This window comes from Chiloscyllium plagiosum, unplaced genomic scaffold, assembly GCF_037043375.1.
Source record: "Chiloscyllium plagiosum isolate Xiang-an unplaced genomic scaffold, Cpla_swu_hap1 HiC_scaffold_23, whole genome shotgun sequence".
Lineage (NCBI taxonomy): Eukaryota > Metazoa > Chordata > Chondrichthyes > Orectolobiformes > Hemiscylliidae > Chiloscyllium > Chiloscyllium plagiosum.
This window is the reverse complement of record NW_028270161.1, coordinates 57,710,377-57,734,217: the sequence shown is the minus strand read 5'-3', so window position 1 is coordinate 57,734,217 and position 23,841 is coordinate 57,710,377. Positions and strand designations below refer to the sequence as shown.

General features: G+C 44.9%; 1 protein-coding gene and 1 long non-coding RNA gene across 6 annotated transcripts in view; one reads left to right on the top strand and one right to left on the bottom strand.

The window, feature by feature from the left end:
• LOC148145905 (uncharacterized) overlaps positions 1 to 23,841 on the bottom strand; it is a 125,026-nt gene that overhangs the window by 66,010 nt on the left and 35,175 nt on the right. For 2 of the 3 annotated variants that reach the window (XR_015761195.1, XR_015761196.1), the window contains exon 6: positions 18,427 to 19,405. The exons of the other annotated variant lie outside the window; for it this stretch is intronic. This is a non-coding gene — a long non-coding RNA (uncharacterized LOC148145905). Of the gene's footprint in view, positions 1 to 18,426; positions 19,406 to 23,841 lie in introns of those variants that run through there. 3 annotated transcript variants of the gene reach the window in all.
• tmcc3 (transmembrane and coiled-coil domain family 3) overlaps positions 1 to 23,841 on the top strand; it is a 112,631-nt gene that overhangs the window by 64,216 nt on the left and 24,574 nt on the right. Inside the window, exon 1 of one of the 3 annotated variants that reach the window (XM_087999710.1) lies at positions 18,046 to 18,178. The exons of the other annotated variants lie outside the window; for them this stretch is intronic. Coding sequence (XP_087855836.1) covers positions 18,089 to 18,178 — 90 coding nt within the window. The 5' untranslated portion in view covers positions 18,046 to 18,088. Of the gene's footprint in view, positions 1 to 18,045; positions 18,179 to 23,841 lie in introns of those variants that run through there. 3 annotated transcript variants of the gene reach the window in all.

Below are 23,841 nucleotides of genomic sequence, written 5' to 3'. Positions count from 1 at the left end.
ACCACTCTCTGGGTGAAGAAGTTTCTCCTCATCTCTGTCCTAAATGCTTTACCCTGTATTTTTAAGCTGTGTCCTCTGGTTCGGCACTCACCCATCAGCGGAAACATGTTTCCTGCCTCCAGAGTGTCCAATCCTTTAATAATCTTATATGTCTCAAACAGATCCCCTCTCAGTCTTCTAAACTCAAGGGTATACAAGCCCAGTTGCTCCAGTCTTTCAGCGTAAGATAGTCCCGCCATTCCAGGAATTGACCTTGTGAACCTACGCTGCACTCTCTCAATAGCCAGAATGTCTTTCCTCAAATTTGGAGACCAGAACTGCACATAGTACTCCAGATATGATCGCACCAGGGCCCTGTACAGCTGCAGAAGAACCTCTTTGCTTCTATACTCAATCCCTCTTGTTATGAAGGCCAGCATACTATTATCCTACTTCACTACCTGCTGTACCTGCATGCTAACCTTCATTGACTGGTGTACAAGAACACCCAGATCTCTTTGTACTACTCCTTTACCTAAATTGATTCCATTTAGGTAGTAATCTGCCTTCCTGTTCTTGCCACCAAAGTGGATAACCATACATTTATCCACATTAAACTGCATCTGCCATGCATCTGACCACTCACCTAACCTGTCCAGGTCACCCTGTAATCTCCTAACATCCTCCTCACATTTCACCCTGCCACCCAGCTTAGTATCATCAGCAAATTTGCTAATGTTATTACCAATACCATCTTCTATATCATTAACATATATTAAAAAGCTGCGGTCCCAGCACTGATCCCTGCAGTACCCCACTGGTCACTGCCTGCTATTCCGAAATTGAGCCGTTTATCACTACTCTTTGTTTCCTATCAGCCAACCAACTTTCAATCCAAGTTAGTTCTTTGCCCCCAATACCATGCGCCCTAATTTTGCTCACTAACCCAACCCAGACCCACCCACACTCCCAACCTACACACCCACGCACATACCCAACCCAGACCCCCACATACTCCCAAACCACACCCCCACGCACATACCCAACCCAGACCCACACACACTCCCAACCCACACCCCCACGTACATACCCAACCCAGACCCACCCACACTCCCAACCCACACACCCACGCACATACCCAACCCAGACCCCCACACACTCCCAACCCACACCCCCACGCACGTACCCAACCCAGACCCCCACACACTCCCAACCCACACCCCCACGCACATGCCCAACCCAGATCCACACACACACTCCCAACCCAGACCCACCCACACTCCCAACCCAGACCAACACCCAACAGACTCCCAACCCAGACCTACACTCACTCCCAACCCACATACACACACTCCCATACCCAGACCCACACACACTCCCAACGCACACACATACCCAACCCAGACCCACACACACTCCCAACTCAGACCAACTCCCAACACATTCCCAACCCAGACCGACACACACTCCCAACCCACACCTTCACGTACATACCCAACCCAGACACCCACACATACCCAACCAAGACCAACCCCCAACACACTCCCAACACAGACACCCACACATTCCCAACCCAGACCCACGCACAAACCCAACCCAGACCCACACACACTCCCAACCCACACCCACACACAAACCCAACCCAGACCCAAGCACACTCCCAACCCACACACACACACAAACCCAACCCAGACCCACACACACTCCCAACCCACACCCACACACAAACCCAACCCAGACCCAAGCACACTCCCAACCCACACCTCCACACACATTCCCAATGCAGACTCACACACACTCTCAACCACACCCTCACGCACATACCCAACCCAGACCCATACACACTCCCAACCCACACCCACACACAAACACAACCCAGACCCACACACACTCCCAACCCAGACCTACACACACACCCAATCCAGACCCATACACACTCCCAACCCACACCCACACATATACCCAACCCAGACCCACCCCTAACAGACTCCCAACACAGACCCACACACCCCCCCAACCCAGATCCACACACACTCCCAACTCAGACCCACACACACTCCCAACCCAGGCCCACACACACTCCCAATCCACACCCCCACACACATACCCAACCCATACCTCCACGCACATACCCAACCCAGACCCACACATTCCCAACACAGACCTACAACACTCCCAACACACACCCCCTACACATTCCCAACCCAGACCCACACACACTCCCAACCCAGACCCACACACATGGGTCTGGGTGGGTTGCTCTTCAAGGGTCAGTGTGGACTTTTTGTGCCGAAGGGCCTGTTTCCACACTGTAAGTAATCTAATCTGTAAGCAATCTAATCTAATCTAACCTACACCATTCCATTATTATCCATATGTATATCCAATGTCCATTTAAATGTCCTTAACATTGGCGAGTCTACTACTGTTGCGGGCAGGCTGATTCATGCCCTACTACTCCTGGGTAAAGAAACTATCCCTGATATCTGTCCTAAATCTATCACCCTTCAATTTAAAGCTATGTCCCCATATGTTAGCCTTCACCATCTGAGGAAAAAGGCCCACCCTATCTGTTCACCCTATCTAACCTTCTGATTATCTTATATGTCTTGATTAAGTCACCTGGTCCAAGGTTCTTGAGGGCTTCCTGCACGATGCTGTTGAGGTCAATTAGCTCCACCCTCTGCATCACCCCCACACCCTACACTCTCACTCAGACAAGCTGAGAGAACCTCAAGCCTGGACAACTGCAGGGGCTGGAGATCCTGGTCTCCTGCCTCTGTGTACCCCCTCCCCCAACCTGTTTCACTCACAGTAACCTTCCCCTGAACAAATGAGAAGACACAAGCATAGAATCCCTACATTGGGGAAGAGGCCATTTGGCCCATCAAGCCCACCCTGACCCTCTAAATAGCATTCCACCCATCCCCCTGCCCCTCCCCATCCTATCCCTGTAACCCTACATTTCCCATGGCTAAACCACCTACCCTGCACATCCCTGGACTGTGACAGGAAACTGGAGCACCTGGAGAAAACCCACAGAGACACAGGACCTCCCATCCAAAACTCTGCTGCCCCTTATCCGAATTTGCCCCCAAGTCCCTTTCACCCATCACCTCCAGCTCCTATGTGATCAATGTGCCAAATTTAACATTCCTGTCCTTGCTTCTAAGTCAGTTCCTGGCTTCACTGGCCTTCCATCCCTTCCATTAGACCTCCACATCTCTCAGTTCCTCCAACTTCTGCCCATCCCTGATTTCCTTCACTCCAGAATTTGCAGACCCATCTTCAGGACCTAAGCTCCAGAATTCACTCTCTAAATCTCTTTACTTCTTCCTTTTGGACACCTGCCCTAATGAGAGACACCAGTGATTAAAGGTTAGTCAGGCAGTGTCTACACGTTTACTTTTCCAGTCAGAGTTTTATTCCAACTCTGACACAACAACAATCCAACACCACTGATTATGTTTCCCAATATAACAATTACTTAAGAAGACAAAACCTAGGAGTGGGAGGAGGCAATTCAGTCCCTTGAGCCTACTCTGCTATTTATTATGATAATGGCTGATCTCGTCTCAGCCTCAATTCTGCTTTCCTGCCCGCTCTCCTTAACCCTTCAACCAATTACTCATTAAAAATCTGTCAATCTCTTCCTTAAATTTACTCAGAGTCCTGCATTCCACAGATTCATGACCCTTTGGGAGAAGTAATTTTTCCTCATGCCTATTTTAAATATGCTACTCCTTATCCTAAAACTAAAAAAAAATCCATTATTAGCATATAACTATCACTTCAGTTTCATTTGGAAACTCTTGAAGATAACACTAATACCTGTTATTCAATGTCTAATAATGGCTGACTATACTCATGTGAAGCACCTTAGGCCTTTATGCTGCTTTAAGTACAATACATTAATTGCTGGGACATTACAAACGTGTATGCTGTGTTTTCTTTCCATTGTAAGTAATTGTGGTGTCAAAAACAGTGCCGACATTTAAAAAGTACAAGATGTTCAGCGAAGGAACCAGTGGTGCTTTTTGCTTTATTCTTGGATAGGATGTGGGCAAAGTTTCTTGCCAATCCCACATTCCCTTTGAGAAGGTGGCAGTGAGCTGCTGTCTGGATCTGGTGTAATCTGTGTACAGCTAGGATTCTGGGCTACCCAGGTTCCAGGATGGCTGGTTTCATCCACCTGCACTTTCAAACAGAGCTAACTGTGAGAATAGAATTAAAACCCAGACACTGCTGCGGGTTATACGCACAGTATGTGACATTTACTAATTAGTAAATTAAGATCACTTGGGATTCAGGGGAGCTTGCCAATTAGATATAAAGTTGGCTTAATGGCAGGACAGAGAGAGAGTGGTGCTGAAGGGTTGTTTTTCAGACTGGAGGCCTGTGACCAGCAGTGTCCCACAGGGATTGGTACTAGGTCTACTTTTGTTTGTCATTTATATAAATGATTGGATTAGAATATAGAAGGCAGGGTTAGTAAATTTGAGGATGACACCAAGATTGGTGGTATAGTGGACAGTGAAGAAGATTATCTAAGATTAGACCCACAGCAATGTGGTTGATTCCTATCTGCTCTCTGAAATGAGCCTATCAAGACAAGGGAGGTTAAGGATTTGCTATGACATTCACATGAACACCCACATCCCGTGTGAAAGTTAAATGATCGTGTTAGAATGAATATGAGCTTCATGCTGACGTTGGTACCCTACAAAGGAAATAAAAAGCAGTTTTTTGATTTACTTTGATAATCGTTAAACACTATGCGCATGCTGCTCAGGGAAGTAACTGGCCCTAGACCTTCATTCGGAATTGTTAATAATGTGGACCTTTTGATTCTGGGTAAAGAGAGATAAAACTAGAGAAAACAACAAACGATAACACAGAGAAAGTTACAAGTGGTTTTGCTATGATGATGTAATTGCTCTGCTCATTTCAAACAAAAATGAGGTCATGAGGTGTGTTCATTATTTAGAAACATAGAACATAGAAACATAGAAAAAATACAGCGCAGTACAGGCCCTTTGGCTCTCGATGTTGCGCCGATCCAAGCCCACCTAACCTACACTAGCCCACTATCCTCCATATGCCTATCCAATGCCCGTTTAAATGCCCATAAAGAGGGAGAGTCCACCACTGCTACTGGCAGGGCATTCCATAAACTCACGACTCGCTGAGTAAAGAATCTACCCCTAACATCTGTCCTATACCTACCACCCCTTAATTTAAAGCTATGCCCCCTCATAATAGCTGACTCCATACGTGGAAAAAGGTTCTCATGGTCAACCCTATCTAAACCCCTAATCATCTTGTACACCTCTATCAAATCACCCCTAAACCTTCTTTTCTCCAATGAAAACAGTCCCAAGTGCCTCAGCCTTTCCTCATACGATCTTCCTACCATACCAGGCAACATCCTGGTAAACCTCCTCTGCACCCGTTCCAGTGCCTCCACATCCTTCCTATAGTATGGCGACCAAAACTGCACACAATACTCCAGATGCGGCCACACAAGAGTCTTATACAACTGCAACATGACCTCAGGACTCCGGAACTCAGTTCCTCTACCAATAAAAGCCAGTACGCCATATGCCTTCTTCACCGCACTATTTACCTGGGTGGCAACTTTCAGAGATCTGTGTACATGGATACCAAGATCCCTCTGCTCATCCACACTATCAAGTATCCGACCATTAGCCCAGTACCCCATCTTTTTGTTATTCTTACCAAAGTGAATCACCTCACACTTACCTACGTTGAACTCCATTTGCCACCTTTCTGCCCAGCTTTGCAGCTTATCTATATCCCGCTGTAACCTGACACATCCTGCCTCACTGTCAACAACTCCACCGACTTTCGTATCATCTGCAAACTTGCTCACCCAACCTTCTAGCCCCTCCTCCAGGTCATTTATAAAAATGACAAACAGCAGTGGTCCCAAAACAGATCCTTGCGGAACACCGCTAGTAACGGCACTCCAAGATGAACCTTTACCATCAACTACTACCCTCTGTCTTCTTCCAGCCAGCCAATTCCTAATCCAAACCTCCAACTCACTCTCAATGCCATACCTCCGTATTTTTTGCAGTAGCCTACCACGGGGAACCTTATCAAATGCCTTACTAAAATCCAAATACACCACATCTACCGCTTTACCCTCGTCTACCTCCTTAGTCACTTTCTCAAAGAATTCAATATGGTTTGTGAGGCACGACCTGCCCTTCACAAAACCATGCTGACTATCCTTGATCACATTATTCCTATCCAAATGTTCATAAATCCTTTCCCTTACAATTCTCTCTAAGACTTTGCCCACAACAGAAGTGAGACTCACCGGCCTATAGTTACTAGGGTTATCCTTACTCCCCTTCTTGAACAAGGGAACCACATTTGCTATCCTCCAGTCTTCTGGCACTATTCCTGTAGACAACGAGGACATAAAAATCAAGGCCAATGGCTCTGCAATCTCCTCCCTTGCTTCCCAGAGAATACTAGGATAAATGCCATCAGGCCCAGGGGACTTATCTATTTTCACCCTTTCCAGAATTTCCAACACCTCTTCCCTACATATCTCAAAGCCGTCCATTCTAATTAATTGTGACTCAGTATTCACATCGGCAACAATGTCCTGTTCCTGAGTGAATACTGACGAAAAGTATTCATTCAGTGTCTCCCCAATCTCTTCAGCCTCCACACGCAACTTCCCACTACTATCCTTGACTGGACCTATTCCTACCCTAGTCATTCTTTTATTCCTGACATACCTATAGAAAGCCTTAGGGTTTTCCCTAATCCTACCAACTAAGGACTTTTCATGTCCCCTCCTTGCTGCTCTTAGCTCTCTCTTCAGGTCCTTTCTGGCTACCTTATAACTCTCAATCGCCCCAATTGAACCTTCACACCTCATCTTTACATAGGCCGCCCTCTTCCCTTTAACAAGGGATTCCAATTCCTAATTAAACCACGGCTCCCTCACACGACCCTTTCCTCCCTGCCTGATAAGTACATACTTATCAAGGACACTCAATAGTTGCTTCTTGAACAAGCTCCACATATCAATTACGCCCTTCCCTTGAAGCCTACTTTTCCAAGCCACGCATCCTAAGTCGTGCCTCACCGCATCATAATTTCCCTGCCCCCAGCTATAACTCTTGCCCTGCAGTGTAAACTTATCCCTCTCCATCACTAGAGTAAAAGTCACCGAATTGTGGTCACTGTCCCCAAAGTGCTCACCTACCTCCAATTCTAACACCTGGCCTGGTTTGTTACCCAGAACCAAATCCAGTATGGCCTCACCTCTTGTTGGCCTGTCTACATATTGTGTCAGGAAACCCTCCTGCACACATTGGACAAACACCGACCCATCTAACGAACTCGAGCTATAGCTTTCCCAGTCAATATCTGGAAAGTTAAAGTCCCCCATAACAACCACCCTATTACTTCCACTCTTCTCCTGAATCATCCTCGCAATCCTTTCTTCTACATCTCTAGGACTATTAGGAGGCCTGTAGAAAACTCCTAACAGGGTGACCTCACCTTTCCTATTCCTAATCTCAGCCCAAACTACTTCAGATGGCGAGTCTTCATCCATCGTCCTTTCCACCACTGTAATACTATCTTTGACAAGCAATGCCACACCTCCCCCTCTTTTACCCCCACCTCTGACCCTACTAAAACATTTAAACCCTGGAACCTGCAACAGCCAATCCTGTCCCTGTTCTACCCATGTCTCCGTAATAGCCACAACATCGAAATCCCAGGTACCAACCCATGCTGCAAGTTCACCTACCTTATTTCGTATACTTCTTGCATTGAAGTATACACACTTCAAGCCACTTTCCTGTTTACAGGCACCCTCCTTTGAGATTGATGCCATGTTCCTAACCTCCCTACACTCCAGGTCCTGCACCCTAAAACTACAGTCTAGGTTCTCATGCCCCTGCAGAGTTAGTTTAAACCCCCCCCCAAGAGCACTAGCAAACCTCCCCCCAAGGATACTGGTGCCCCTCAGGTTCAGGTGTAGACCATCCTGTTTATAGAGGTCCCACCTTCCCCAGAAAGAACCCCAGTTATCCAGATACCGGAATCCCTCCCTCCTGCACCATCCCTGTAGCCACGCATTTAACTGTTCTCTCTCCCTATTCCTCGACTCTCTATCACGTGGCACGGGTAACAAACCAGAGGCAACAACTCTGTTTGTTCTAACTCTGAGCTTCCAACCTAGCTCCCTGAAAGCCTGCCTAACATCCTCAGCCCTCTTCCTACCTATGTCGTTGGTGCCAATGTGGACCACGACTTCGGGCTGCTCCCCCTCCCCCTTAAGGACCCGGAAAACACGATCAGAGACGTCACGTACCCTTGCACCTGGGAGGCAACATACCAAACATGAGTCTCTCTCGCCCCCACAAAACCGCCTATCTGTGCCCCGAACTATCGAGTCCCCAATAACTATTGCTCTGCTCTTCTCCACCCTTCCCTTCTGAGCAACAGGGACAGGCTCCGTGCCAGAGGCCTGAACCCCATTGCTTACCCATGGTAAGTCCCCCCCCCCACAAGTATCCAAAACGGTATATTGTTTTGTGTATTGTGTAACTTGTGTAATTTGTGTATTGTGTAACTAAAAATCAAGTTGTTAAAATTCAGAGTTTATTCTGGAGCTCTGAATGTTCACTGGCTGTGGAATGAAATGCCTCTGTATTTGGCCTTTTGTACCAGCTGATGGCTTTCTTCAGAAAGATCAAAAGATTACATCTCAGGCTATATTTTAAAACCGCATCTCCCAATACATGAATAAATGGTGGATGCAGTGTTTGGCCGTGCTACAAGCACATAATGAACAATGTTACAGGGCGATAGAAATCCCAAGAATCTAGTTGAAGGAAACCTGGAATTTGTTGCAAAGAAGCAGCACCAGATTTAACACAATGAAGTGAAAATTACCGTGTCAAATATCCTCTTAAAGTATCAGCATTCAGAACAGAAGCTGCAGTCATTAAACAGCTTGATCTTTACATCAAAAAACCTAAGCTTCAAATCAGTGTCAGGCGCCTTACATAAGCCAGATTTGATTTTGGATCCTATTAACATTTAATGCAGGCTAACAAAGCTGCAACACAATACAATTGAATTTACTAAACCTTTCAATGTACAAAATAGTGCAGTTAATTATCAAGGGAAAATAACTCTGATAGAAGGGTTTGAAATTTTGAAAACTCTGTCAGCTGCAGATGCATGTGTCCATGACAGTATTGGTAAGAGTGACCACCACACAGTCCTTGTGAAGATGAAGTTCCATTTTCATATTCAAGATAAATCTGGCCATCAATGAGGCACTGTGGGCCATCATCATCAGTAGAACTGTACTCCAGCAGAATCTGCAACCTCATGGCACAGCATATCCCCCACTCAACTATTACCAATAAGCCAAGGGATCATCTCTGATTCAATGTATAGTGCAGGAGGGCATGCCAGGAGTAGCACCAGGTATACCTAAAAAATGAGGTCTCAATCTGGTGAAGCTGCCACACATGATTTCTTGCATGCCAAACAGCTTAAGTAACAAGTGATGGTCAGAGCTAAGTGATCCCACAACTAACGGTTCTGCAGTCCTGCCACATGTAGTCGTGAATGGTGATGGACAATGAAACGACTCACTGAAGGAGGAGGCTCCACAAATATCCCCATCCTCAATGATGGAAGAGCCCAACACACTCAGTGCAAAAAATAAGGCTGAAGCTTTTGCAGCAGTCTCCAGCCGGAATTGCTGAGTGGATGATCCAACTCGCTCTCCTCCAGGGATTCCCAGCATCACAGATACCTGACTTCAGCCAATTGGATTCATTCCATGTGATATCAATAAACAGTTGGAGGGCCTGGATACTGCAAAGGCTATGGGCCCTGACAACTTTCCGGTGATTTGTGCTCCAGAACTTGCCGCTCCCCTAGCCAAACTGTTCCAGTACAGTTACAACACTGGCATCTAGCTGACAATGTAGAAACAGGTATGTTCTGTACACAAAAAGCAGGACAAATCCAACCCAGCCATTTTTGTCCCATCAGTCTACTCTCGATCATCAGTATACTGATGGAAGGTGTCATCAACAGTGCTATCATGTGGTACTTTTTGAGCAGTAATCTGCTTAGTGATTCCCAGTTTGATGTCCGCCAGGATCACTCTCAGCTCTGACCTCATTATAGCCTTGGTCCAAACATGGACAAAAGAGCTGAATTCCAGAGTTGAGGTGAGAGTGACAGCCCTTGACATCAAGGCTGCATTTGACTGAGTTTGGCATCAAGGAGTCATAACAAAACTGGAACCAATGGGTATTGGGACCAAACTCTCCACTGGTCAGAGTCATATCTGGCACATAGGAGGATGGTTGTTGTTGGAGGTCATTCATCATTCATCTCAGCTACAGGACATCTCTTTAGAAGTCCCTTAGGCTAGTGTTGTAGGTCCAACGATCTTCAGCTGCTTCATCAAAGCCTTCCCTTCAGCATAAGGTCAGAAATTGAGATATTTGCCAATGACTGCACATTGTTCAGCACCGTATGTGTTTCCTCAAATCCTGAAGCAGTCCATATTCAAATACAACCAGTGCTTGACCCAGGCTGGGGTTGACAAGTGGTAAATGATATTCATGGTACACAAATGCCAGGCAATGACCATCTCCAACAAGAGAGAATCTAATCATTTTTCCTTGGATGTTCAATTTTGAAAAAAATTATTCATGATTTTGATGTTGTTGGCTAGCCAGCGTTTATTGTCAGTGCCTCGTTGCCCTGGAGAAGGTGATGGTGAGCTGCCTCTTGAATTACTGCAGTCTAAGAGGTAGGAGGATTATCCCAGTGGTCTGAGGGAGTTCCAGGATTCAAGACAATGCATCTTTGGCAATGTAGCACTCTGTCACCACTGCACAGTACTTTTATGCTCAAAGTATACAGAGCGAGAATTGAACAACCAACTTCAGAAAGGAAATTGTTCCCACTGAATCAGACCTGAAGCTGAACATATGTCACAACAAATATTTGTGATGGAATGGCAACATATTTCCAAATCAAAGTGGTGCATGGATTGGAGGGCAACATGCAAGCACTGGTGTTCCCAGATGTCTGTTGTTCTTCTTGATACTGAAGGGTGTGGCTTTGGAAGGTACTGTCACAGGAATCTTCCTGGTGGGTTAAAAGTATTCCATCACAGTGACCTGTGCCTTGTAGATGGTGGGTAGGTATTTGAAAGGGAGGAAATGAGATAGTCACCAGCCACTGATCTACTCTTGTCGCTGTATTATTTATTTGGCTAGTTCATTTATGTTTCTGGTGAATGGTAATCACCAAAATGTTGACAGTGAATTCAGTGAAAATATTGTCAGGCCAGAATCCTGGAATTCCCTCCCTAATGGCATTTTGGATCAACCTATAGCATATGGACTACAGCAGGTCAAGAAGGCAGCTCACCATCACCTTCTCAAGGGCAACTGAGATGGATAATAAATATTGGTCCAGCCAGTGCTCATGATCTAATAAATAAAAATATCAAAAATCAAAATGCCAAGAATGAACATTTATCAGAGTGGAAATGATCCAGGAGCTAATGAAGGTTTGGAACCGATCATACAAAATTGCAGTGTTTTAAAAAATGGTTTAATAATAAGCAGCTCGAGTGCACCATTCTCGCATTGTGATTGCCCTGCACCTCAGGCCCAGAGTTTCTGTTTGCATTTTCTTGAGTCTTATCTGTTGCTTATGCTGTACTTTAACCACCCCCATTGGTTTCAGTCACATAAATAGCTATAGCAACTTATCATTATCATGTGTGTGCATGCTGCACAAGGAGAACTCTGCACATGACCTTGCAGAATGCAGGAGGCCGACCGTAAACTGGTGTGATGTGGGGCTTGCTTTTTGTTTCGTTGTTTTTTTTGCATAGTCTGGAAGGAAGTGCTGGAGACAGGTTTCGATTGGGATCAAATCTCATGATAAAGAGGCTGCATTATCATTTGCATGGTGTCAATCTGGGAAGGAAGTGTTAAATATCAGATGCTGTTTTATGTAAGAGGCGTTACCTACTCAAACTCAGGTTGCCAGGCATAATAAAGAAAAATCCTTTCTGTTTTTAAATAGAATTCCTACAGTATGGAAATAGGCCATTTGGCCCAACAAATCCACATCAACCCTTCAAAAGGTATCCCACCCAGACCCATTCCCCTACCCTATTACTCTACATTTACCCTTGACTAATGCACCTAACCTATATATCCCTGAACACTATCGGCAATTTAGCATGACCAATTCACCTAACCTGCGCATCCTTGGATTGCGGGAGGAAACCCCACGCAGACATGGGGAGAATGTGCAAACTCCACACAGTTGCCTAAGGCTGGAATTGAATCCAGGTCCCTAGCACTGTGAGGCAGCAGAGCTAACCAATGAACCACCATGCTGCCCCATTTCTGTTAGCACTGTTTGTTGTAACATAGCCACAGCTTCTGGTGTAAACCTTGTGGGGCTAGCAGTACAATTCCTGTTGTGAATACTTGAGCATAAATCGCAGTGCAGCACTGAGGGAATGCTACATTGCTAAAGATACAATCTCTTGAACAAGATGCTAAAACAAGGCATGTCTGCATTCTCAAGTTGATGTTGGAGATGCCAAAAGGAGACCAGAGGAATTGTTTGTGGTTTAGTCTTCAGCCAGTGCTGCTAAAACAGACAATCTGGTCATTGCTGTGTGTGGGAGCTTGCTGTGCGTAATGTGGACAATGTGTTTCTACACTCAAACAGTGACTTCATTTCAGAAAATACAGGTCCACTATTTCAAACCAATTGTCCAAAACTAGAGATGCTCAATAACCAGACAGGATCAGAAATCACGAGCAACTAACTGCAAAAAAATTGACAATCAAATAAGACCAGGTTTCATTCTGGAATTTGACTTGTCCAGTATTCCCATCAGCTGGATTCAGAATACCACGTGCAGGCTGAAATGACAGTGGAAGAAAATTCCACAGAAACTTTCAAAAAGTGGACATAAAGTTGAAAGGGAGAGTTTTATAGGGTTACGGGGAAATGTGGAGGGGGGGTCAGGGGTGTGAAGCTAATTGGACAGTACTTTCATAGAGCCAGTAAACACATAATGGGCCAATTGGCCTCTTCAGTACTATAATATCAAAACTGAGATAGTGATTTATCAGCCTACGCAAAAGGGGCCAGACTTTTTTTAAACTGTGGTCTGTGCGAACAGTTTTATTCGGGTTGTCAATAAGCAAAAGTACAGAAGATGATTTATTTTCGCTGTTGGAGCAGAGTTTGCACTAAATCTAAAGCACTTTCTGTTCCAGTCCCTGCAAATGACTGACACATAGAAATACTTCAGAACCAGTCTGGACATGACTGTATTACCCCAGCCATGTGTTTGGTTTCTGTTAAGCGTGCACCAATTGTGCAATTTAGGGATGGGCAATAAATACTGGCTCAGCCAACTACCCACATTCCACAAATGAACAAAAACGCTACTTCAACGTCAGCGTAGCAACAACCACTTGCATTTATATAGCACCATTAGTGCAGTCAAATATCTCAAAATGCTAACAAGAGCTAATCAATAAACATTTTTTGACATATAAAGAGATGTCAGAATGGGTGACCAAAGAGGAAGATTTTAAACAGTTCCTTAAAGAAGCAGAGGAGTTTGAAAAGATGGCTTTATGCGATAGCCCAACTTACACCCACCCAACTTACTCACTCAATTTACGCACATCCTACTTACACCATAAGACCACAAAAACATAATGTATAGCAGCAGAACTGGGCTGTTTAGACCAATGGGTCTGCTCCACTGTTCAATCATGGCTAATATGTATCTCAATCCTATTCTCTTGCCTTCTCCCCATAACTCCTGATTCTCTGACTAATCAAGAACCTCAATGATTTGACCTACACACAGCCTTTTGTAGCAATGAGTTCCACCAAGTTGCCATTTTCTGGCTAAAGAACGTCTTCCTCATCTCAGATCTTAAGGGTTGTCCCTTCACTCTGAGGCTTGCCCCGGGTCTTAGTCTCTCCAACAAGTGGAAATATCTTCTCCATGTCCACTCTATCCAGTTCTCTCAGTATCTTATAAGTTTAAATGAGATACCCCTCATCATTTTAAACTCCATGCTTATGCAGGACCAAAGTCCTCCACCGCTTCGTATATGACAAGTGGTTCATCTCCTGCATCATTCTTGTTAATGTCTTTTGGACTCCCTCCAATGCCAGCATACCCTTCCTTAGTGTCCTGCATATGCCTTTGGCTTTTGTAACTGGAGATAATGTCAAATTCAAATGTTTGTTGGTCTTGTTTGGCAAAGTTAAAAATTACTCATTCCTGATGAAGGGTTTATGCCTGAAACATTGATTCTCCTGCTCCTTGGATACTGCTTGACCAGCTGTGCTTTTCCAGCTCCACATTCTCAAAAGTTAAAGATCACACAACACCAGGTTATAGTCCAACAGGTTTAATTGGAAGCACTAGCTTTCGGAGCGCTGCTCCTTCATCAGGTGGTTGTGGAGTACACGATTGTAGGACACAGAATTTATAGCAAAACACTACACTTTTGGGATATGTCTCAAGCTTGTGCTTCCAATTAAACCTGTTGGACTATAACCTGGTGTTGTGTGATTTTTAACTTTGCCCATCCCAGTCCAACACCAACACCTCCAAGTCTTGATTGGCAAAGCCTGAGAGAGGTGATGGCTTAGTGGCATTATCCTGGAGCTATTAATCCAGAGACCCAGGTAATGTTTTGGGGACCTGGGTTCAGATAGCACGGAAACAGAGCCTTTAGTCCAACTCATCCATGCTGACCAGACATTCCAATCTGGCCCGTATCTCTCTAAACCGTTCTCATTCATGTATCCATCCAGATGCCTTTTAAATGTTGTAATTGTACCTCCCTCCACCATTTCCTCTGGGAGCTTCTTCCATACATGTACCAACCTCAGTCTGTAAAAGTTACCCCTTAGGTCCCTTTTAAATCTTTCCCCTCTCATCTTAAACCTAGTTTTGGAACGCTGCTCCAGGAAAAAGTCCTCGGCTATTCACCCTATCCATGCCCCTCATGATTTTATAGCCCCAGCCTATTCAGCCTCTCACTACAGCTCAAATCCTCCAACTCCAGCAACATCCTTATAAATCTTTTCTGCACCCTATTAACATCCTTCTGATAGAAAGGTGGCCAGAATTGAACGCAGTATCTAAAAGTAGCTGTGGTTCTGTTCGCCAAGCTGGGAATTTGTGTTGCAGACGTTTCGTTCCCTGTCTAGGTGACATCCTCAGTGCTTGGGAGCCTCCTGTGGAGCGCTTCTGTGATGTTTCCTCCGGTATTTATAGTGGTTTGAATCTGCCGCTTCCGGTTGTCAGTTCCAGCTGTCCGCTGCAGTGGCCGGTATATTGGGTCCAGGTCGATGTGTTTGTTGATGGAGTTTGTGGATGAGTGCTATGCCTCTAAGAATTCTATCAGCAAACACATCGACCTGGACCCAATATACCGGCCACTGCAGCAGACAGCTGGAATTGACAACCGGAAACGGCAAAGACAAACCACTATAAATGCCGGAGGAAACATCACAGAAACTTTTCACAGGAGGCTCCCAAGCATTGAGGATGTCACCTAGACAGGGGACGAAACGTCTGCAACACAAATTCCCAGCTCGGCGAACTGAACCTCAAGAACGAGCACCCGAGCTACAAATCGTCTCACAAACTTTGAATCTAAAAGTAGCCTCACCAATGTCCTGTACAGTTGCAAAATGATGTCCCGACTCCTATATTTAAAGTTGTGACCAATGAAGGCAAACGTTCCAAATGCCTGCGAATTCACTGTCAACGAACTGCGAACATGCACCCCAAAGTCTCTTTGTTCGGCAATACGCCCCGGGGATCTACCATTGACTGTAAAGGTCCTGCCCTGATTTGCCTTACCAAAATGCAGCACTTCACATTTATCTAAAGTAAACTCCATCTGCTGCTCCTTGGCTCATCGGCCTATCTGATCAAGGTCCTGCTGTACTCTGAGGTGACCTTCTTCACCGTCCACCACAACAACAAATTTGATGTCATTGGTGTCATCTGCAAACTTACAAACAACCTCCTATATTCATATCCAAATCATTTATATAAATGAAACAAGGCAGTGGACCCAACACTGATCCTTGCGGCATAGCACTGGTCACAGGCCTCCAAGGCTGAAAAACAACCCTCCACCACCACCAGTGGAATCTGAATTCATTAACAAAGAAAATCTGGAGTTAAAAGTTTAACGATGACCATGAAACCACTGTCAATTGTCGGGCAAGAGCATCTGGTTCACTAATATAATTTAGGAAAGGAAACCACTGGTCTTTCCTGGTGTGACTCCAGACACACAGCAATGTGGTTGACTCTCAACTGCTCTCTGGGCAATTAGGGATGGAAAATAAATGCTGGCTGTCATCCTATGAATAAATAAAAAAAACTGTAAAGAACCGCTTTAGTACCTGTGAATGTAGATAGATATTTTATGAATAAAGTATCTTTTTGCAATTAAAAAACCCTCCTGCTTCTCCTAATGTCCCCTCCCCACAGTCTCCTGTTGCTGCCAATCTCAAACTGTTTCCTCTTGGAGGATATGTAGAATCTGGTTTTTTCTACAGGCCTCTCCTTGGGATGCACAAGCATTAATAGACAGAGATTTCCACATAGGACCATTGTAGAAAGACAATGGACTGAGATTTTCATCTTCTCTGCTTTTCTCCTCTTTCTAACAGACTTGGGAAAGGTTAAGATGTTAGCTGATCCTGCTTGAATGAATGAAGCTTGATCAGCTCCTGTGAGGAATTGTACAGCTGTATTTCCCACTGCTGTAGCATGCCAGGACTGAAGTAATAGCCCATCCATCCACCAGTGAATCGATTGAGGAGTTGAATGAAGAATTTGCTGAAGATTTTTCTGGCCAATACTGTGGGAATGTTTCTTTCTCTATTTAATGCAAACTCTTCAAAGTGAATGTACTCCTCAATAACATCCCTGAGACTTTAGCGGGATGTGTAGGCTTGGATCTTGTAGACCTACAGCATTATGAAGATCCTTCATAAACTCCTCCTTGGTTTTCGGATCTCCAGATTTGACGGTTCAACAATATCAGACATATGCTCTACAACTAATGCCTTTGAAATATAGAACAGAGAGACATAGAAAATAGGAGCCTGTGTAGGTTACTCAGCCCTTCAAACCTGCTCTGCCATTCATTGTGACCATGGCTGATCATCCAATTTAGTAAACTGTTCCTGCTTTTCCCCACATCCTTTGATCCCTTTAGTCCCAGCGCTGTATTCAACTCCTTCCTGGAATAGTGTAATGTTTTAACCTTGACTGCTTTCTTTGGCAGACTATTCCACAGGCTCACCACTCTCTGGGTGAAGAAATTTCTCCTCAATGGCCGACCCCATATCCTTAGACTGTGACTCTTTGTTTTGGACTCCCCTGCCTTTGGAAACATCTTTCCTGCATTTATCTTGTCCAGCTCTATTCAAAGTTTTGCACGTTTCAATGAGATCCTCCGTCATTCTTCTGAACTCCAGCGAGTATAATCTGAACCAATTCAATCTCTCCTCATACGTGATTCCTGCCATCTCAGGAATCAGTGTGGTGAACCTTCACTGAACTCCCTCTACAGCAGAAACATCCTTCCTCAGATAAGGAGACTAAAACTTGACAACAGGAAGGAATTCTAGAGGCAGTACTTTTCATTTAAACGAGCTATCTCATCAGATTGCTGTTGTCACATGTGCCTTCAGAATGAACCGGACGATTTCATCTTTGGGCTGAACCTTTTGTTTTGGCTAAATCTGAGTTACAAGGAGTTTTTCGGAGAGTTTTTTGTTGCAAGTTCTCTCACCTCATCTCACCACACAACCTTCCCACACAACAATCTACTACTTGTGGGGTGTGTATCTTCACAGTGTCCTCATCCTCCTCCCGAGAAGACTGCTCCTGTTTCCCAGCTCCTAGCATCTTTCACATCGCCTCGTTGTCTGCTCCAATTGTGCAGAGCATAACAGGCCAAGATAATGTGGCATGCTCCGTCCGGACTTTCTGGAGGTCCTGCATTGCCCCCAACCCCACCTCCAGCTCTCTCCAAGACCAGCGCCTCCCATCTGCTTCAAGGTAGGCCTGGTCAAAGTATATGTGCCTGCATCAGTAAGGGAGTTGTGCAATGGTGTCATGGGCCATGGTCACGGTGTCACAGAGTCAAATAGAAACGGACACTTCAGTCCTACTTGCCCATGTCGACAAGATATCCTAAATTAATCTAGTCCCATTTGCTAGCATTTGGCCCATATCCCTCTAAACCCTTCCTATTCATATACCCATCCAGATTACTTTCAAATGTTAAAAAATCACACAACACCAGGTCATAGTCCAACAGGTTTATTTGGAAGTAGAAGCTTTTGGAGTGCTGCACCTTTGTCAGGTAGCTAGTGGGGCAGGATCATTGGACACAGAATTTATAGTAAAAGATCGAAGTGTCTTACAACTGATGCGATGAATTGAACAAACCTAGATTGCTGTTAAGTCTTTAATCACTTAGAATGGGAATGCAGGTTTCGATTAATTAATACATATATCTCAGAACTTCTTTCAACTCACATTCCCAAGATAACTTAAGGGTTTTAGGAAAAAAACATGACATCTCAGCTCAGACAATGAATTAAAGTTGTGAGGTTAGAGTCTGCCCATATCCCAGCCTTGAGTCAGACTGATTCTATTTCCAAAGTAGGAATTTATAAAATGTTAATGGACTGACTGCCTACAGATTGTCTGCTTTTTGAACAAAATAGAATGTATCTGCAAATACAAATCTGCAAATGCAAATTCACCCCATAGACTTATACGTGTGCATGCTTGTGTGTATGTGTATGCGCATGTGAGGGAGAGGGAGAGAGAGAGAGTGTGTTTGTGAGTGAGAGAAAGTGTGTGTGTTTGTACGTGTGATAGTGTCTATGTAGAATGTGTGTGCGAGTGTTCGGGTATATGACTGTGAGAGGGTGTGCATGACTGAAATCGTGTGTAAGAGTGTGTGTGCTTGTGATTGAGTGTTAGTGTAGTTGGGTCACCTGTCCACATGACCACAAGATCCCAGCTGGGGCCGTCCTTACAGGTACCAAACTTGGCTATCAGTCTCTGCTCGGCGACTCTGCGTTGTCGTGTATCCTGAAGTCCGCCTTGGAAGATGATCACCTGAAGATCCGAGGCCAAATATCCTTGACTGTTGAAGTATTCCGGGCTGGGAGGGAACATCCCTGTCTGGTGATTGTTGTGCAGTGTCCATTCATCCATTGTCGTTGTGTCTGCTTGGTCTCACCAACGTACCATACCTTGGGGCATCCTTGTCTGCAGCATATGAGATAGACAACATTGTCTGAGTCATGATTTGGAGATGCTAGTGTTGGACTGGGGTGTACAAAGTTAAAAATCATACAATACCGGGTTATAGTCCAACAGGTTTATTTGGAAGCACTAGCTTTCGGAGTGCTGCTCCTTCATCAGGTGGTTGTGAAGTACACATGTGGGACACAGAATTTATAGGAAACGTTTACAGCAATCACAGCATCAACCCTGTAAATCTGTTCTGAATCCTTTCAAGTTAGCACTGCTGCCTCACAGCACCAGGGTCCCAGGTTCAATTCCAGCCTTGGGTGACTGTCTGTGTGGAGTTTGTACATTCTCCCTGTGTCTGCGTGGGTTTCCTCCCACAGTCCAAAGATGTGCAGGTCAGGTGAATTGGCCATGCTAAATGGTTAGGTGCATTAGTCAGAGGGAATGGGTCTGGGTGGGTTACTCTTTGGAGGGTCAGTGTGGACTGGTTGGGCCAAAGGGCCTGTTTCCATACTGTACGAAATCTAATCTATACTCAATGCACTGACTAATAAAGGCATGCACACCAAATGTCTCCTTCACTACCCTGTCTACCTGCAACTCCACCTTCAAGGAACAGTGAACCTACATCCCAAAGTCTCTTTATTCAGCAACACTCCCCAGAGCTGTACCATTAACTGTATAAGTCCTGTTCTGATTTCGCCTTACCAAAATTCAACACCACACATTTATGTAAATTAAACTCCATCTGCCACTACTCTGCCTTGGTAGCCCTTATTCCCCAGCAATCAGCTTTATCATGATACCTGAACCCTCAAACATACCAGGTACTCGGGAATGCTCCAGAGTGTGATTCAGCTGAGTCTCTGCCACTGTCTGTGGTACCTTGCCCTTTTGGGGGACCACAGTTATGTTTCCAGTTCTGAATTTCTAGGCTTTGGCACTGACCTTGTCATCAGGAGGTGAAATCAACTGGTGCCATCTTGTACAGTTGGCGTTGGTCACTGTCCTGAAGCTTTTGTGGGAACATGACTGAGAGATCCTGGAAGAAGCCAGTCATATTGAACTCCTCACAGTGACCCTCACAGCCACTGAGAGAGGGACAGACCCCCACTCCTCCTTGCCCTCATTGGCCAGGGCATAGGATATATGAGCAAAGAAGTCTTGTTACAACTTGATAAACATTGGTTAGGCCACAGATAGAATACTGTGTGTAGTTCTGGTCACCAAACTATCGGAAGACTGGAGAGAGTGCAGAGGAGATACACCAGGAAATTGCCTGTGCTGAAAACTGGAGAGATTGAATAGGCTGGGTTTGTTTTCCTTGGAGCAGAGGAGGCTGAGGGGAATCTGACTGAACTTTACAAAATTAAGAGATTGTGAGAATCGTTTCCCCTTGGCAGATTGGTTGAAGACCAGAGAGAATATGTTTAAGATGGGGAGTAAATAGCTCAGAGGAGATCTGAGAAGTAATTTTTTCCCCCCAGAGGGTGGTAGAAATATGGAATGCGCTGCCTGAGAGGCTGGTGGAATCAAGAATTCTCACAGCATTTAAGAAGCATCTGGATGAGCACTTAAAATATCAGGCCATGGTCAGGTATGGACCAAGTGCGGGTAAATGGGATTGGAGTCATTTGGTATTTGTCGGAAGGAAGTGTGTGTATGTGTTGTGCACAGTGTGTCTACTCAATGTTGGGTGCCGGTGTGCCCTCCAAAACACATCTGTGCCTCAGGAGTGGCCTGTCAGCATATCAAGGCGATGATGGATTGGTAGATGCCAGTGTCCGTAAAGGATGCATGGTGCCCATGATTGGTGCTCTGAAACAGGTGCAATTCATCGCATCAGTTGTAAGACACTTTGATCTTTTACTTTAAGATGAAACAGGTGCAGAGCAAGTAGTGAGCAGGATCTTCCAGGTATATGGCCTGGTTCCCCTGTCAGGTTTCCCTGATGTTCAGCTTGTTTGGCGAGTTTGGTCACATGGGAGTTAGGTGAGGTGTAAACAAGGCGTTTCATAAGCATTAACCTACATCAATTGGCAACATGACCACCTCCCAGTGCCAATTGCGGGAAACATAAAAGATGGCAGGAAATAATCTCAATGTGGAAATGGGCCTTGCCACACTTGCTGCCCATTTCTACCACACACCTCACCAGAATCAGTGCCCCTCAGACCCTAATAAGGTTCTTTGTCTCTTCTACGTAAATCAAGCAAAAGCATCAGGGCTACACTGTCTTCATAGAATAAAATGAGGTGCAGGATCTCTCCATCACCCATTCTGATCATCATTCTCTCCCAGTCTTTTCTGGGACAGCAATGAACTCTTGTAGTTAGCAACCTTCACCCTTGGTGTTGCTGCCTCCCACTTTCATTAACCCCCTCTTGAAGAGAAATAAATCCTCCTGTGATCCCATTGATGGCATTCCTTCAGTGAAGACTGGTTCACAGCATTTTAAGTCAACTTGAACATCTTCTGCAGCTGGTGAATGAAGGACATTTCAAGCCAGACAAGTTCCTCTGCTTTGTAAAGAGCACTGCTGATTTGAATCACATAACAGGCTATCAGCGATCTCTGTCCCATGAGTTTGAAATGTAGCTGTTCTCGCACCTGTGAGGGAAAAATTCTCTGCCAGCTGGTTCCTCAACATTCCCACACAAGTAGTTTCAGTCAACGCTGTCTGTCTATCCATGTGTGTCTCTCTGTATGTGTGCATTTATGTGCGGGTGCCTTTGTCTGTGTGTCTCTGTGTCCGTGTATGTGTGTGTGTGTACCTGCATATGTGTCTCTAAGTTTGTCTATTTGTGTGTCTGTATATGTGTGTGCATGTGCATCTGTGTGCTTGCGTCTTTCTATATGTATGTCTGTGTGTCTGATGAAGAGTCATCGAGACTCGAAACATTAGCTTGCTTTCTCTCCATGGATGCTGCCTGGCCTGCTGTGATTTCCTGCAATTTTTGTTTTCAGTACAGATTCCAGCATTTGCAGTAATTTGCTCCTACTGTGTGTGTGTGTGTGCGCGCGCATGTCTGTCTGTCTGGCCTGAGGCTAGATTGCAACATTTGACGAGTGATTCAGCAGTGAATTAATCAGAAGAAGGACAGGTAGCAGATTGTTTTCCAACAGCCCTGCCCAGCTTCAAAATACATTTATTGCCCCCTCCAGGGCTGCTTCTAATGAGAACAGTGACTAATACTGCCTTCACAAGTGCCACTTCCCTCCTGATTCAAACACCAGTAGCCTGGGGCATGTGAACCACATGAATCAGGCTGGCAATGACAATTCCATGCAATACAAGTTTACAGTTGATAAAGATCCTTCAAGGTGGTAGGAAACACTCTGGTGATGTCCTGGCTCCTGCAGAGTTGATTTTGTACTGTTTGCTTGAAAATAATCGAAAAATACTTTTCCTAAAAGTGAGTTTATTTATATTTCATGGGCTCTTCTATGAAATGAAGCATGGGTTTTCAAACACCTGTTCTTCACACCTCTGCAATTCTCAGTGACAGGATAATTAATTGAAATGGAGGTGTTAGCTGTGAGTGAGTGCTAGCACTGGTGTTTCAGGGTCGGAGGTAGATGCAGGTCCCCTCCGTACATCTCTACACAATCTCTAGGCTGACGATGCAGTACACTATTGAAGGAGTGCTGCACAGTCAGAGCTCAGGTGTTTCAGGTGAGACCCCTGCTCTCTCAGGTGGACATCAATGATCCCCTGCACATTTCCAAGCAGTGTAGGGAGTTAATTCTCCCTGGTGAAGTTACTCTTTCAATAATGTCACTAAAACAGATTCTCTGATCTTTATCTCAATTACGTTTATGGAATCTTGTATCCAAATTAGCTGCTGGATTTTCTACATTATAACAGTGACTACAATCCAAAAGGGGTTTGATAGCAGTTTGGATATTACCACGTCATGAAAGGTACTACATAAACACAAACTGTTTCATTTGTATTCTCAAGCACAGGGAACGCTAGTGTCTATAAAATGTTTGTTCGATCTAACAAATCTGATCTTTCAATATTAAAGGCATGGATATTGAAGCTACTCTACAATTATGCATATGATGTTAATGTGCAACAGAGGAGGCAGCAGGCAATGTTGCCAAATGTTGTGCTCATATCATTTGGGAAATGATTTGCTCTGTGGTTGAAGTTGGGCTTCTTGCATTCTCAAGAGCTCCTTGGCTGAGGTGCTCCACAATGTCATACAGATCTTTGACATGTCATAAATTCCAGACTACACTTTGCAATTCACTTTCAGTTTGACAGCAGGCACAGTGCGTGTTGACAATGGGAGCCAACAGAGAGTACAGAGTATGAGAGCCTGTTACACAGTGAGTACAGATGGTGAGAGACTGTTACACGGTGAGTACAAATGGTGAGAGCCTTTTGCATAGTGAGTACAGTTGGTGAGAGACTGTTTCATAGTGAGTGCAGGTGGCGAGAG